Below are 16,167 nucleotides of genomic sequence, written 5' to 3'. Positions count from 1 at the left end.
CTAAAAGGAGAAAGTGAGAAGAGGCTTTCAAAAGGGGGAGCATCTGTCCAAATCATCAGCAATTTGCCATTTCTCACCTCATATTAAAGCCCAGAACCAAAAGCTGACCATTGGATGACTTTTATTTTTTGGATGGGAATATCCAGTCCAAGCTGGTAAAAATGAGACCTCCACTGTCCCTTTTAGTGGGACAGTGGACCCATTCATTGCCTTTGCTAAGGTTAGGCCTGGCCCTCTGGCAGCACAGGCCTGAAACACTGACTGAAACAACAGGAGGTCAACCGTTCTCAGACAAACTCCCTCTGGAAGAGGCAAGTTTAGAAACACTAGGAAAAAATTACCAGGTTGAGAATGGACAGCTACAGATAGTTTGAGAGCCATGTGCCTCCCTTAGAAAATGACTTCTACTTAGATGATTTTGGCTTCACTTTTCCCCATTTATGCCAAGTCAACTGTTTAAACTTTTCTTATGCTCCTAACCCCTTCGAAGTTAATGCCCGGCACTTTCCTGCTAGGGAAGCAGAATAATAGTGAGGAAACAAGGCACTGGAGGAACAGGTCCCCAGTTTCTTCTCGAACAGGTATAATTCCTTTCTGCAATCCATTCGGTTCTTCCCAATGGACAAAGTGGCTTTGTGCAGACACAATACGCCAGCTATATTTCACCTATTTTTTATGTTAATTCTGAATTCTTGGTTAGATGTTTTTCTGGCTCTATAAAGTTGTCTCCTAGCTCTCACTGAAACAAGAGCATCTAATTTCTTTTTTCCCCCAGAGCAAACGGAAGACAATGGAAGCCAAAGTCTTTTATTTGCTGAGGCCTTACATCATCATTATAAATTTAAAGATACTGCTACTGCATGAAGATAGGGCTTCAGTGAAGCAATCAAAGCCCGGGAGGCAATGAAGTAGGCCAAAACACTCTTAAGAGTCAGACTCAAGAGTCAAGACTAGATATGAATTGTGCCTTAAGAGCTCTTCCAAACACTGAGGTGTAGAGAACCCCTATTGCAACACTCCTTTCTCATCCACTTCATTTGCTTGTGAAATTATACCAGAAACTCTCATAAGCAAAAGTTCCATTAAAAAAAAAAAGGTATTTGTTGAGTGCTATGTGCCAGACACTACTAAGCTCTGGGGGTAGATACAAGATAATCAGGTTGGACACAGTCCATGTCCCACACGGAGCTCATTTTTAATCCCCAGGTAAGGTAACTGAGGCACAGAGAAGTTGAGTGACTTGCCCGAGGTCACAAAGGAGGCAACTGGCAGAGCTGGAATTAAATCCCAGGTCCTCTGACTCTCAGGTCCGTGCTCTGCTTCATCCCTGACTCTCCTGGAAGCAAGATGGTTTCTGTATGTAAATATGTGTATTGGAAGAAAAACAATGTGTTCTACTGAGACTTGTCTCTATAAGTATATAAGTATTTGCTGCAGATGGTCACTGGGACTGCTTAAGGCACAATCGATCATTGGGATTCACTGAATGCTTACTACGTACTGAGCACTGCATTCAGCACCTGGAAGAGTACAATATAGGAGGTAGACATGATCCCTGCCTTCAAGGAGCTTTCAATCTAGCAGTGAAGATAGATATTAAAATAAGCTACAGGTATGGGGAAGCAACAGAGTGTAATGATACAGAAATAAGCGCTGTGGGTGGGGGTGATTATCTGAGTACTTGGGGACACAGACTGAAGTGCACAAGTCATGCCTAAAGGAGAGAGAGTAGTGTGGGAAAATGAGAAGGTAGTCAGGGAAGGCTTCCTGGAAGAGACTTTAGTAAGTCCTGAAGATGGGGAAAGCAGTGGTCTGTCAGATACCAAACAGAAGGGAGTTCCAGGCAGGAGGGAGGGCGAGAAAGATAAGAATGAGGCATGGTGAGTAGGTAGGTCTTAGAGGAGCAAAGTAGGGGGCTGGAGTGGGAGAGAAGCAAGGATAGATAAAAGGGAGAGAGCTTACTGACACGTGTGCATAGTTAGACATCCAAGTCAAAAGTGCCTGAGTGAGAATTCGTTTAGTACTCCAACTTCCAAAAGAGCTTTAATGCTCTCAATTGGTGATATCCCTTAAAGGCAGAAAATGGGAGAAACACTACTGTATGTAATATCAGAGGGCTTCCACACCAGCTAAGAAGAGAATAGAGACCTGAATCTATGAGGTGGGCAACTTTAGAAAGTAAGGCAGGAAGAGGTGAACAGTGGCAGCAGAAGCTAGATGTCATTTCCTCCCCGACCAGCACAAAATCCTAATCATTGCCTGGACTGTCAGAGAGTGGTGAGCGTTCAATTGTATTTTTTGAGTGCTTACTGTGTGCACAGCACTGTACTAAGCATTTGGAAAGTACAATTCAGCAACAGGATACAATCTTGCAGTCAGGGCAGTCACCACCTTCTCCTTGGAAAGAGTTGTGACCTTCTCAGGAATAAGATGAACAGAAAATTAAGAAGGCTGAAAGGGAGAGCATAAGGGCAAAGAGAAATAGAAGAAACTGAAGCTCCTTTATGTTATCCTGGCTCTTGAGAGAGTCAGACAGGGAAATTGAATTAGAATTTGGGAATAAAGGGAACACATGCATTAGCCGGAGACAAAGGGTAATTAGAAAAATAGGAAGAATAAACTAGAGATGTCAAGAGGCAATGTTTTCCTATTTATTGGAGGACCCATTTCATTGTTGGATACTGGGCATTGTGTCCCTGGATAGCGATTTCTCTTTCCAGGTTAATGATTCAAAGGATTGACAGCAAAGGGCCAGAGATGGACATCTTTCCAAAGCTAGACAACCTCTGTGGAAGAAACATGTTTCAGTGAGATCCTGTGCCAACAGAAGCAATTCACCAAGGTCTTGGCCTTGTACGGTCCTTTGGGTTCAATGTGATCTCAGTGCCTTATGGACGGAAGTTTATCTTCAATCAGGTTTGTAAAAATAAAGGTGTCACATTATCATCTGTCACATTCAAAGAAGCCACTACAGATTGGACCGTTTATCTTTGACATGTAAACACCTAAGCACTTCATGCTAAAAAGTCCCTTGTTTGTTTTTTCCTCTGTCACCACCCCTTCAGTCTCAATTGAGAAGAGTCTACAGGTGCATTACCCATTCCTCTTCAGCTTGATTTCAATAAAACAGAAGAACTTCAACCCAAGGGTCCCAACGAAACAAAACTTCAGAGTATCACAGAGTTTCAACTCATTGGCAACGAAAGACAAAATACTTCCCATTCTATATTGTCATTACATAGTATAAATTCTCCAATTAAAATTTTAAAGACCCCACCTTCCATTAAAAATTTGACGAGCTATGGCTTATTTCCCTATACGTTAAAATGACCATCCTTCTCAGCCTTCTAACTTCATTTTCCTTAGAGCTGCCGCAAAACTTGCCTTTGCCCTTATTCCATGGCTAAATCAAGCTACTTTGTAGGTGGTAATGAGATTAATACAGGCTAAAGGATGAGCATTCGGAATTCAATTTCTTTGGATAGAGAGACCAGAGTCTTGAGTAAAGGATATTATTTCTGTGACTTAACTTCCCCACTTGGGGCTTCAGTGCATTAATCAACTCACCCAAACTGGACAGCCTTACAATAAATACATTGAAAGGTTGCTTAGTATGCTATTTTCTTATGCAGATGAGAACACCCTTAATGTCTCCTGATGATTTCTCCATCGAGCTGTAGCTGTGCTCTCTAACTAGTGTGTGAGTTTCAAAGGATCACCTGCTGAGAAGCCACATAGGGGTAGAAGAAGATGAGATAGTCACAGAAGACTAGCTATCATGTTGGCTGTGAGAGAAAAAGGGAGACAAACCAAGCAGAACAGATGTCCACTCACATGAAGCCACAGACTCTCAGTTCACACAGAAAAGCTGAAACCCATCCAACTGTGTGCCCCAAAATGAAAATGACTGAAACACACTAAACCTCAAACTTGCTTGTAAATACCTTTTCTAATTTGAAAAACTTAAAATTGTCATCCCCTAAAGATAGCAGGAATCTGGAAGAGCAGCTAAACCTCCCCAACTGGCTGCTGAGAAACCTGACATATGATCCAAGAAATCTGACTTAAAACAGTTATTGCCAGGAAGGTGCAAGTCCAAAAATATACTCAAAAAACAATCCTTCCACTCCCTAAGCAGATGTTAAGAATTTCATTATCAGAAAGCCTTCATTCCTGCAATGAAGAAGGGTGAATAGTTTTATTTTCCCAGGTGCTAGCTCGTACTCATACTGTAGTATCATATGGCTAAGAGAGATGGAATTAAAGTGAGGCTCCTGTGAGCAGGGGAGGAAAACCCTCTTCTCTTCATTCTTATCCAAAGAATCCATGTTCTAACACCCAAGAATCACAGATGATCAAAGCTGAAAAATCACGCAGTGTGATACTCACGCGCTTGCTAGCAGGTTGATTCTGAGGTAAGGAGCCTGGGGTTAAAACAGGAGAATTGGCAGGGCTGCAGAGTTCTGGAAATGGATTTGGTATAGCCGGTAGGGATGATGTCCTAAACTGCTGATCTTCTTCCTGAAGGCGCCTGGATTAAATGCAAAACATTGTTAAAAGGTAACAATTTCAGTTCCCAAAAAAGCAAGGATGTCCTGGTTTCTTAGTAGGCCGCTCACTGCGTTTCTTCGGGGATACTGGACACACAGCTACCCGTTTGTTGTACATGCTATATTGGGGGTGCAGTGTAACAAACCAAGAAAAAAATAACTGTACTCATTATGGTATTTATTAAGTGTTTACTATGTGCCAGGCACTGTATTAAGCACTGGGGTGGATACAAGCAAATCCTGTCTGCTGGGTGACCTTGGGCAAGTCACTTCACTTCTTTTTGCTTCAGCTACCTCATCTGTAAAATTGGGGTTAAGACGGTGAGCCCCATGTGGAACAGGGACTGTGTCCAATCTTGTATCTGTTCCAGTGTTTAGAAGTGCTTGGCACATCGTAACAAACTTACGAACGCTTAACAAACACCATAATAATAATTATTATTATTGGTCTGTGAAAAGAAAAGACCCATATGATACTAAATGGCACCTTGTGGCACTAGCATCACCCTCTCATATGGCAATCAGTGGCTGTAACTGAAAAGACTTTGGTCTTGACTATTTCATTTTCTTAACTGTGCTCCTCTAAAACCCTTTTACTTTCTGTGATTCGATCTTATCTCACTAGCTGTCATCCTCATCTTCACACCTACCCTCATGCCTACAACTCCCTCCCCCTTCACATTTGATAGTCCACCCGTCTCCCCATCTTCAGAGCCCTACTAAAACTCCCATTTCCTCCAGGAGGTTTCCCTGACTAACATCTCATCTCCCAACCTTAGTCTCCTTCCCTACTGTGTCACCTGTCCACATGCCCTCAGCACCTGGGTACCCCCCCAAACCCGTTTCCCTCTACATTTATGGTCACTTTTCTGTCTGCATTATTTTAATCCATATTCTCCCACTAGATGGTAGGCTCCTTTAAGGGAGGAATCATGTCTAATGACTCTCTTGGACTGTATGTTTCCAAGTCCTTTGTACGGTGCTCTGCACACAGTAAACACTCAGAATAAATACCACTGATTGGTTTATGTTAAAACATGTGCAAAATGTAATCACAAAAAGCTAAACTGTAAATTTCTTGAGGGAGGGAACAGGTCTACAAACTCTACTGTCCACTCCCAAATGTGCATATCTGCAAAAAGTACCATTGACTGATTAAAAAGTATATTGAATAGACATTAACGGAGACAAACAGAAATCCTAATGAAGATGATTACTAGCCTCTTCCAAATATACAAAAGTTGGGGGTTGGGTCAGAGAGCACTTACCAACAAGAAAATGTAGGAAAGGCTCTTTTAAACTGTGATTGGAAAGTTCTGTTTCAGGGTCTTGGTGCAAAGTTAAAATGCATTCTGTTTAGCCAGACATTATTAAATGTGCTTTTAGGAGTAGGCCTGTAGTCAATCTTCATCTCTTCATTCATTCATTCAATCATATTTATTGAGCACTTACTGTGTGCAGAGCACTGTACTAAGCACTTGGTCATAACAACGGTCCAATCTTTGTCTGAAGGCAACCTGAAAAAGATGTAGCCTATACATGTTCTGGGAGTGTTCTCTGGGTTATCTGAATTTGTGACACAGAATGCCCCCCACTCCTAAACTACTTGGAAATGTACAATCTTACTGTACTGACACTGTCGTTGCCAAAACTGAGGGCTATTAGTCCGATAAGGCAAGGATATGAATCAGAGCAAAGAAAAGGCAGGTAAGACATTTGGAAGCTCCTCTGATTTTCAAAACAATTTAGTGACTTAAATAGCCTAATGTACCAACTCTGAACTGGATCAATGGAGCAGACAGATATGAAGTAATGCTTCACCTCAAAATAATCATTTCTTCCTAAACCACAAGGAATGTGGTGCACTGGTAGACAGAGATACGTGCAACAAGACCTGAAGATTGATATACAACAGTCTCATGGAGAAAAAATGTATCCATTAAAATCAAGACGCTTGACTGTGAAGTGTAGCAGAAACTGCTAGAGTTCTGGCTCAAGCCTGGAAGCAGAGTTGCACTCAGTAGACACCACACACACCAAGCCCACATCTGCACTTCCACGTTTAAAACAGGTTTCAACTGAAAATGTGAAGAAAACTCAAGCAACAAAATCCAATTAAGAAAAAGGTTGTGGTTCGACTGTAGATAGAGAAGGGTGCCTTGCAGGTATGGGAATGACAGAATTCATTTTGGTTGTTTTTGCTTTTATGGTATTTGTTAAGTGCTTGCTATGTGGGGTAGCTACAAGCTCATCAAGTTGGACACAGACCCTTTCCCACGTGGGACTCACCGTCTTCATCTGCACTTTACAGATGAGATAACTGAGGCACAGAGAAGCGAAGTGAGTTGCCCAAGGTCACACAGCAGACAAGCAGCAGAGCCAGGATTAGAACCCAGGTCTTTCTGACTCCCAGGCTGTGCTCTATCCACTAGGCCACACATAAGTGGCTCACACACGGGAAATGAAGAGTTAGCACCATGCCTGAACCTAGCCTCCTCCCTGTGGAACATCACAGTTCCTTCCCCAAGATATGGGCCACATATGGAGAGCGATATATTTCATCTTGTCTCCTGGAAATCACCTCAGCACAATTGCCAGTTCCATTCCCTGAACCCACCCTGAGGTTGGAATACTTGACTTAAGAGAACATCGTATTCCTCTGACAGCTCCAATCTACAGGCAGAGAGTTGCTATCAGTTATCCGGGGCCTGTTACTCATGGCTTGCCACAGGTTCATCATCCCCGCGGGAGAACACCCCCAAGACTATGGTGCCAATTAGACCATGAATCAGGGGTAGAAGTCTGTTGCTTGTCAGGCACACAGTGTCCCTGAAGGTTGGCAAACTATCATCTCCCTCTCTTTAATTCATATAGAGAGGGTCATTTTTCGAAGCCTGGAGGCAAGAAATGATAGGGCTGCAACAGGTGGCCTAGACAGCTTTAATCAGTCTCTACGTGATATTTCTTGGGTCGTGTGTGACTTTCGGTATGTCACTTGACTTTTCGGTGTTTTGGTGTTCTCATCTGTAAAATGGCGATTCAGTACTGTTCTCCTTCCTACCTAAACTGTGAGCCCCATATGGGACAGGGCCTGTGTCCAATCTTGTATCTATGCCAGTGCTCTGTACAGTCTTTGCTATATAGTAAGCATATAACAAATACCACCGTTATCATTATTACTTCTCCCTAAATCTAAAGTAGTGTAGAATCATGATAGCCAGAACTACAAACATTAAAAATGCCGATGCATCCAGAGTAAAAAAAGGATTTGTCTCCTGCCACCTCATTTAAAATATCATTTGTTCAACAAATGAAAATGGTCATCTTTCATATATTCATCTAATTCTCTGTGAACCACATTCTGCTTACAGTGACCTTATAGTCCAGAAGGGGAGAGTGAATAAATGACATTCACACAGCATGCGAGCAGCAGTGCCAAGACTAGAATCCATGACTCCTGATTCCCAATCTTGAGCTCTTTCTATTAGGCAGCACTACCTCCACTGCATCAGCTGTACTACTAAATCCCTTGAGATTGACTTCGTTTTCCCTTCTGGACCTTCTCTAAACTCCTACTACCACACCTTATCTAGTTGATGTACACCAAACTGATCTGTCTTGCATGGCTTAGTGGATGGAGAATGGGTCTGGGAGTCAGCAGGTCACGGGTTCTAATCCCGGTTCCACCTTGTCTGCTGTGTAACCTTGGACAAGTCACTTCTCTTTTCTGTGCCTCAGTTACCTCATCTATAGAATGGGGATTCAGAGTGTGAACATGGGACAGGGACTGTATCCAACTCTATTTGCTTGTATCCTCCCCAGTGCTTAGTATGGTGCCTGGCACAGAATAAGGACTTAAATACCATCATCACTATTATCATTTTTATCTTCTGTGTCTATTTCCCATATGTCTACAGCTCTGTCACATCATATGGGGTTTTGTGTTACCAGGTCTTTAAAGTCCTTCTGTCCTCCCTATTTTGAGCAGTTGTTTGGGTAGACTGCTGCTGTCCACTCTCCTTACATGCCCTGCCTGGCAAAGGTGGGGGCTCGGGGTTGCAATAACATTATAGGGCTGTATAGTCTGAGACCTTGTGCTGCATCACGACGCGAAATATAGTAGTTACCAGGAGTCTAGATTGGTAAGCTCACTGTGGGCAGGGAATGTGTCTGTTTATTTTTCTATTGTACTCTCCCAAGTGCTTAGTATAGTGCTCTGCACACAGTAAACACTCAATAAATACGAATGAAGCTACTTTATAACAAGGATCAACAAGCCCAAAATAGGGAAATAAAAATGCTCAGGGCTCTGCAGATTCCCTGGTTAGCAGGCTGCTAAATAAGGTGGTAAAAACAGAGATCCCGGGCGGTCGCTACTCCATACCTGACGGCTAGGATGTGCATGGGCTGAGATCGCTGCACCTTCTGCCTCGGAGATACCTGCTGCAGGGAGGTGAATCCTGCGGTGACCAGTTGACCCCGACCGTGCTGACCGTTCTGAAGGAGCGGTGCTGTCTCTGACTGCCGGCTGCAGGCAGAGTACAGGCTTTCCAACGAGGAATTCATGTCATTGACCAAAGCTTCTAGGTCCACGTCGTCATCTAAAATGGAACACAAACGAATCGCATGAAAAGAGGCTCATCATTCCACTTGGAATAGTTTTGCCTCGGCGACAAAGAGGAAGATCCGAAAACCCCAGAGTATTTGAACCACAGTACTCGATGGGGAGAGGGTAGCAAGAGCATGGGACTGTTATTGCATAATAAGAAACAGACAATGGAAAAGAAGACAACTGAGTAAGATAAGATTCTGATTGAATACCTATAGAACTAAACTGACTTAAAACACCCAACTGCTTTGGAAATCAGCTCCTTAATTATACTGTAAGGTCTCAACCAAAGAATTAGGAAAGCCATTGTGTGGTGCAAAGCATAATTGTCACCCTGCAGCCCTTGGACAAGCAGGTAATTCTCCATTCTCTGGGCTCCGCAGCCTTGTTTCCACACCTGCAATTTCCACCATGACCTTTCTTCTTCCAACCATGCCCCAGTCTCTAAGAGCTCCACAGCTGTTTCCTTTCACCGTCAGGACTGGTGGATATGGTTAAGAGTAAGACCAAAAAAAACCCGCCGCCCCCCCCCCCCCCAAAAAAAAAAAACAACCAAAAACCAAAACTGACCCTGATTAATACACACGTCATGGCTGGAAAGTGGGATTGGGAGCTTAATAGTAGTGGTGAGAGTAGTTATTAAGCATCTACTGTGCACACAAAACACAAAGAATTCTCCTAAGGGTTTGGGAGAATTCTCCAGAAGCCAGCCAAGGTCCCTGCTACATGAACTAGCAACCTTACCAAGGGCAAGAGGCTGATATACATTATTTTCAAATGGTGAGAACAGGAGGAGGAAAAACAGAGAGTGAAGCAATTACTCAGAATAAGATAACAGAGGAGATAAGTGAGTTTGCTAGTCAAACTACCTAGTTGCTACACGTAACTTCTGGGTTGACACCACCTAGGGGGTTTGGAATTAATCAGGGAAGGCTTCTCATAGGAGATGGGATTTTTTTAGACAGACTCTGAAGATGGGGAGAGCTGTGGTCTGGAATATTTGAAGGGGGAGGGAATTCCAGGCAGCAGGAACAGCACAAGCAAGGAGATGGAAGGGGGAGGGTCGAGAAATCCAAGCAGAGAAACAAGAGTCTGAACAGTGAAAGGAAAGTGGAGAGTAAATTGTGAATTCTAAGGGGCTACTGAAATGGTTAGCTCTAATCCATTCGAGATCCAGCCCTCTAATAAAACCAGTTAAACGGCAGTGCTCTGCTCGCCTATTAAGGCCAAGTCTTAACAATGAAGATGCATTCATCTACTCTCACTGTGGCCCTTTTAAATTGATTAGAAGTGTACTGTGTAGTGTTTGCTCAATCCCTGATTCTCTTCACTAACCTGTGACAGCTAGGAGAAGGGTGGGATGAAGCTTTGGGGCAAATATCCAAACGGAATATATTCACACCAGTGACGGTACCCTTTCCAGACTCAGCCTTTGGTTCTGAAACTCAATCCAAGTATTGCTGCCATCTCCGTATTATTTTGGGGTTTTTACACTGAAACAAAAGTCCAGCCATCCTCACCTTTGGTCATTTGACTCTGTATTATTGAAGTTCCCCTTTCTAACTTGGACTGAGGAGCAGTATGGCCTACTGGAAAGAGCATGGGTCTGGGAATCAGGGGACCTTGGTTCTAATCCCTGCTGCGCCATTTGCCTGCCATATGACCTCGAGCAAGTCACTTCACTTCTCTGTGCCTCAGTTTCTTCATCTGTAAAATGGGGATTAAGACAGTGAGTCCCATGTGAGACAGGGACTGTATCCAATCCAATTATCTTGTATCTACCACAGTGCTTAGTACAGTGCCTGGAACATAGTAAGTGCTTAACAAATACCACAACTATTTTTATTAATCCTGGCTCTGCCAATTGCTTGCTGTGTGCACTTGGGCGAGTGGATTCACTTCTCTGTGCCTCAGTTCTCCTGTTTTCCATCCTAAACTATGACCCCCATGCAGGACAGGGACTGTGTCCAACCTAATTAACTTGTATCTATCCCAGCTCTTAGAACAGTGTACAACCCAAAATAAATGCTCAACAAATACCATTAAAGAAAGAAAAGATTGAAAGTTTCAATGGGGAACACACCCCCAAATAACATTTCCATGATGGCCTCAGGTAGTCTGAATTTCTAATTTTGCACCTGGTTATATAACATGTCACAAGCCTGCTGGATGGACAAGGAAGCTGAAGTGGTGTTGAGGGAAGGAAGGAACCCTCTGTATTCTATGAAAGATTGGAAACAGTGTGGCCTAGTGGATTGAGCCCTGGCCTGGGCATCAGAAGACCCGAGTTCTAACCCCAGCTCGGCCACTTCTCCGCTGTGTGACCTTAAGCAAGTCTCTTCACTTTTCTAGGCCTCAGCTTCCTCGTCTGTAAAATGGAGAGTCAATACTGTTCTCCCTCCTAATCTAGACTGCAAGCTCCATGAGGGAGAGAGACTGTGCTTGATTACCTTGCAGCTACCGCAGTGCTTAGTCCAGTCCTTGGCACTTAACAAATGCTCACTATCATTATTACTGAGGAAGGAGACACAGAAAGGGAAAACCTGTTGCCCTTGAATGCCATTGCCATTCCATACTGCCAGATATTGAAAAGCCCCAAAGCAGTCCTGGGTTCAAATTAATGATCAGTAAAGGGATCAAAAAATGTATCTTCACCATACTGCAGTACTTCCAAGCACTTTCTCAAAACACGAGTCTTGGTTTATGGTGGGAAACTATTCTGAAAGTTATAAAGTTATTCTACTGAAGAAACAAACATGATCTTAGCACACCATCACCATCATTGAACGTAAATCTGAAGATATGTTCTACAATGTAAATGAGAAATCCTTCCTGATTTATTCTACCACAGAAGTTTATAACACTGCTAATGTACTATTCGGAAGTAGAGTATTTGTGTCAGCAGAATGTGCAGAGGAACTTTTTTAGGGTATTTGTTAAGTGCTTACTATGAGTCAAGTATGGTTCTAAGTGCTGGGATAGATACCAGATTCATTCATTCAATCGTATTTATTGAGTGCTTACTGTGTGCCGAGCGCTGTACTAAGCGCTTGGGAAGTACAAGTTGGCAACATATAGAGACGGTCCCTACCCAACAGCAGACTCACAGTCTAGAAGGGGGAGACAGACAACAAAACAAAACATATTAACAAAGTAAAATGAATAGAATCAATATGTACAAGTAAAATAGAGTAATAAGTACATACAAACATATATACATATATACAGGTGCTGTGGGGAGGGGAAGGTGGCAAGGCGGGGGGGATGGGGATGCAGAGGAGGGGGAGAGGAAGGAGGGGGCTCAGTTTGGGAAGGCCTCCTGGAGGAGGTGAGCTCTCAGTAGGGCTTTGAAGGGAGGAAGAGAGCTAGCTTGGCAGATGTGCACAGGGAGGGCATTCCAGGCCAGGGGGATGATGTGGGCCGGGGGTCGACGGCGGGACAGGTGAGAACAAGGCAGTGTGAGGAGATTAGCGGCGAAGGAGCGGAGGGTGCGGGCTGGGCTAAAGAAGGAGAGAAGGGAGGTGAGGTAGGAGGGGATGAAGTGAAGCTGCGGGTGAGGAGTTTTTGCCTGATGTGTAGGTTGATTGGTAGCCACTGGAGATTTTTGAGGAGGGGAGTAACATGCCCAGAGCGTTTCTGCACAAAGATGATCCGGGCAGCGGCGTGAAGTATGGATTGAAGTGGGGAGAGACAGGAGGATGGGAGATTGGAGAGGAGGCTGATGCAGTAACAATTAGATAATAGTAATAATAATAATAATAATAGTAATAATTAGATAATAATAGTAATAATTAGATAATAATGCAGATAATTAGCTTGGACTCAGTCCCTGTCCCACATAGGCTTACAGTCTAAATTGGGAGGAGGATAATTTAATCCCCATTTTACAGATGAGGTAACTGAGGCAGAGAAAAGTTAAGTGACTTGCCTATGGTCACACATAGACAAGTGGTGGAGACAGGATTAGAACCCAGGTTCTAAGACTCATGTCCATGCTCTTTCCACTAGCCGTGCTTCTGCTATAAATTTAAAGCGGATTTAGTGGATTAAAAGGAGGAGTGATGTTGAAGGAGCAATTGACTAGTTATAAGAGGATAACCAAGATTTTACAGCATCGTGAAAACTGTGAATAAAGATGAGGGTGGCAAAAGGAGGAGAAGCTGAGGAGGATTACCTGGAGTAGAGAATCCCTGGAGTTGGCCACAATGAAATAAGTCATTTGCTGGCTTAGATTGGTTGTAGTAGTGACTGATCAGATTTGTAGCACTCATCTCTCTTAAATATAAGGAAGGACCTTGAGACATTTTGAGGAAGCTACATGTAATCCTATTATGCCATCAGTTAATAATCTCTATTGAACGCCTACAGAATGCAGGATTCTGTACTAGATAAGCTACACAATTTAAGCTTAAATGACAGGCCCACCCTATTAAGAGCTTATGTTTTTACGTTACAATCATCAGAGACCAAAAAGGTACAAGGAAAGCTCTTGATTCAAAACCTCAGATTTGCAGATGTACGGGCCATTGTCTATTCTTCTCCAAGATCACAATGACGGTGTAACCAGGGCAGCAAAAACATGGCCACTAAAAGTCCAAAACAGCTAAATGTTTGGCTCCAGAAGGAGGAAGATACCTGCACTGAGTGCCATAGCAACAATACGACAGTCCTGTTACAACAGGCAATATCCAACCACGTTATCCAAGATACCATGAAAACAGCCAACTGGCAGCACCCTGACCAACAATGCAAACAGAATCAATCAATCCTTCAGCAGTATTTATTGATGCTTACTGTGTGCAGAGCACTGCACTAGGTGCTTAGGAGAATATAATACAACAGAGTTGGTAGACACGTTCCCTGCCCCACAAAAAGCTTACCGTGGAGAGGGGTACAAATACGTAAATTATGGGGCTGAGGGAAGCGTGAATAAAGGGTGCATATCAAACCGCAAGGGTGATGCAGAATTTATTTATGGATATTAGTATCTGTCTCCCCCTCCATACTGTGAGTTCCCTGTGCCCAGGGAACATGTTGACCAACTCTATTGTATTATATTCTCTCAAGTACTTAGTACAGTGCTCTGCACACAGTAAGTGCTTAAATACAATTGACTGGCCGATTCCACACAGTAAGCGTTCGATAAATACGACTGCTTGCAAAAGATTATTTACATAAGGGTTGAGGGGCTGGGTGAGTATCAAGTACACAGTTGATGCTGATGGGAGGGTGGATAGGGGAAATTAGGGGTTGGGCTGCAGAAAAACTCTTGAAGGAGATGTGATTTTTAGGAGGGCTTTGAAGGTGGGGAGAGTAGTGGACTGTTGGATATGAAGAGGGAGGGAGTTCCAGCCCAAAGGAGGATGTGGGCATAGGGGTTGGTGGAGAATTAAGAACATAGGGGCAAAACTGAAAATAGCAACAGGCCTGGCACTCACCCAACACAACAGCAAGATAAAAGACTGTGTGTGCAGAGTGTGTTTGGGACTCTGACTCACACACTGGCTTCTTCAGCCAGACATTCCCTCAAAGGCAGGTCTTCCCATCAGTGTCGTCGTCTTCAAGTATAAAGTACCAAGTTCTAACCGAGAGGTGGGGAATGCCTGGGAGAATTCCTGGGCCTGGGTCAGGAAAGGAACCCAATGTTCCCTTAATCTCCACAGCACTGAACTGGTAGGAGGTGAGTTCATTCTGCTAAACAAACAAACAAAAAAATCCAAAATCCAACAGAAATAATTTACTGAACTTCCCTTTTCCCCAGCCCAAGTCTGGGACTTACAAGGATATACACCCAGAGAACATTTACATTAAAAAAACACCGAACATGCCTATTAATTTCTTTAAACTCTGACTTCAAGCCCCTAGGAGACAGGGATTACATCTAACAACACTGTTGTATTGTACTCTCTCAAGCACTTAGTATGGCGCTCTGCACACAGTAAGCACTCAAATACCACTGACGGATTGACTGTAACAAAATTAAAGGGAAGGATTGATCACTTTGGCTTCCCAACTTCTCCCTCCTACTGTTTCATTTACTTCACAGACCCCTTCATTTCTGACACCTGGATTACTTTTCTCAGGAATACTTTGTGGCTCAAGTTCAACTGCAGTCAATCAGTCGTATTGACTGAGTGCTTACTATGTGCAGAGCACTGTATTAAGCACTTGAGAGAGTACAATAAAACAGAATAAGCAGACACGTTTCCACCCACGAAGAGCTTACAGTCTAGTGGGGGAGACAGACATTAATATAAATACATAACTTATAAGACATCTGTCAATGGATTATATTTATTGAGCGCTTACTGTGTTCACAGCATTGTACTAAATGCTTAGGAGAGTACAATACATAACCCCATAAGTGCGGTGGGGTGAATTATCAAAAGCCCAAAGGTCACAAAGACGATGCAGAAGGGAGAGTGAACCAGGGAAAAATCAGGGAAGGCCTATTGGAGGAGATGTGACCTTAATGATGCTTAGAAGGTGGAAAGAGTGGTGGTTTGGCATTTATGGAGGAGGAAGGAGTTCTAGTAGAGTGGGAGGACATGGGAAAGGGATTGACGGCAAGGCAGACGAGACTGGGGCACAGTGAATAAGCTGGATTTCGTAACTTTAACTTCTACAAAAATCCGTTACAGCAGTAAAGTACTTAATGAAGTCCTATAAATATCAAGCCAAAAATGGCAGAATCAGACTTCCTTCAGGATGTACAGACTGACTATAAGTTAGCTCCTTTTTAGTCCGAGTCCTTACAGTATTTTCACCTCTAGAAATTAGTGAGTCTATTATAACTGACAAAATCTGCAATGAAAACAATGGGATTCCTCAGTGTGTATGTTTCCTCAATATTACCGATAAGCGATTCAGAATTCATTGAAGCATTCGCCTAATGTAAGGCATAGGCCCTACCTTACGGACATCACTAACTTAGAATTTGTAAATAGGGAAAAATGAGGATCCGGAAGTTTGCAGCGGCATAGAGAAAATGGACAGAGTTAACCCTAC

General features: G+C 43.2%; 1 protein-coding gene across 2 annotated transcripts in view; it reads right to left on the bottom strand.

Moving 5' to 3' along the window:
• GRB10 (growth factor receptor bound protein 10) overlaps positions 1 to 16,167 on the bottom strand; it is a 198,141-nt gene that overhangs the window by 81,253 nt on the left and 100,721 nt on the right. For both annotated transcript variants that reach the window (XM_038760157.1, XM_038760156.1), the window contains 2 exons: positions 8,935 to 9,151; positions 4,390 to 4,531 (listed from right to left, as the gene is read on the bottom strand). In XM_038760157.1, the coding sequence (XP_038616085.1) occupies positions 4,390 to 4,531; positions 8,935 to 9,151 (359 nt within the window). The remainder of the gene's footprint in view (positions 1 to 4,389; positions 4,532 to 8,934; positions 9,152 to 16,167) is intronic.

Source organism: Tachyglossus aculeatus, chromosome 18, assembly GCF_015852505.1.
Source record: "Tachyglossus aculeatus isolate mTacAcu1 chromosome 18, mTacAcu1.pri, whole genome shotgun sequence".
NCBI classification, from domain to species: Eukaryota; Metazoa; Chordata; class Mammalia; order Monotremata; family Tachyglossidae; genus Tachyglossus; species Tachyglossus aculeatus.
This window is presented reverse-complemented; position numbering and strand designations above follow the sequence as displayed.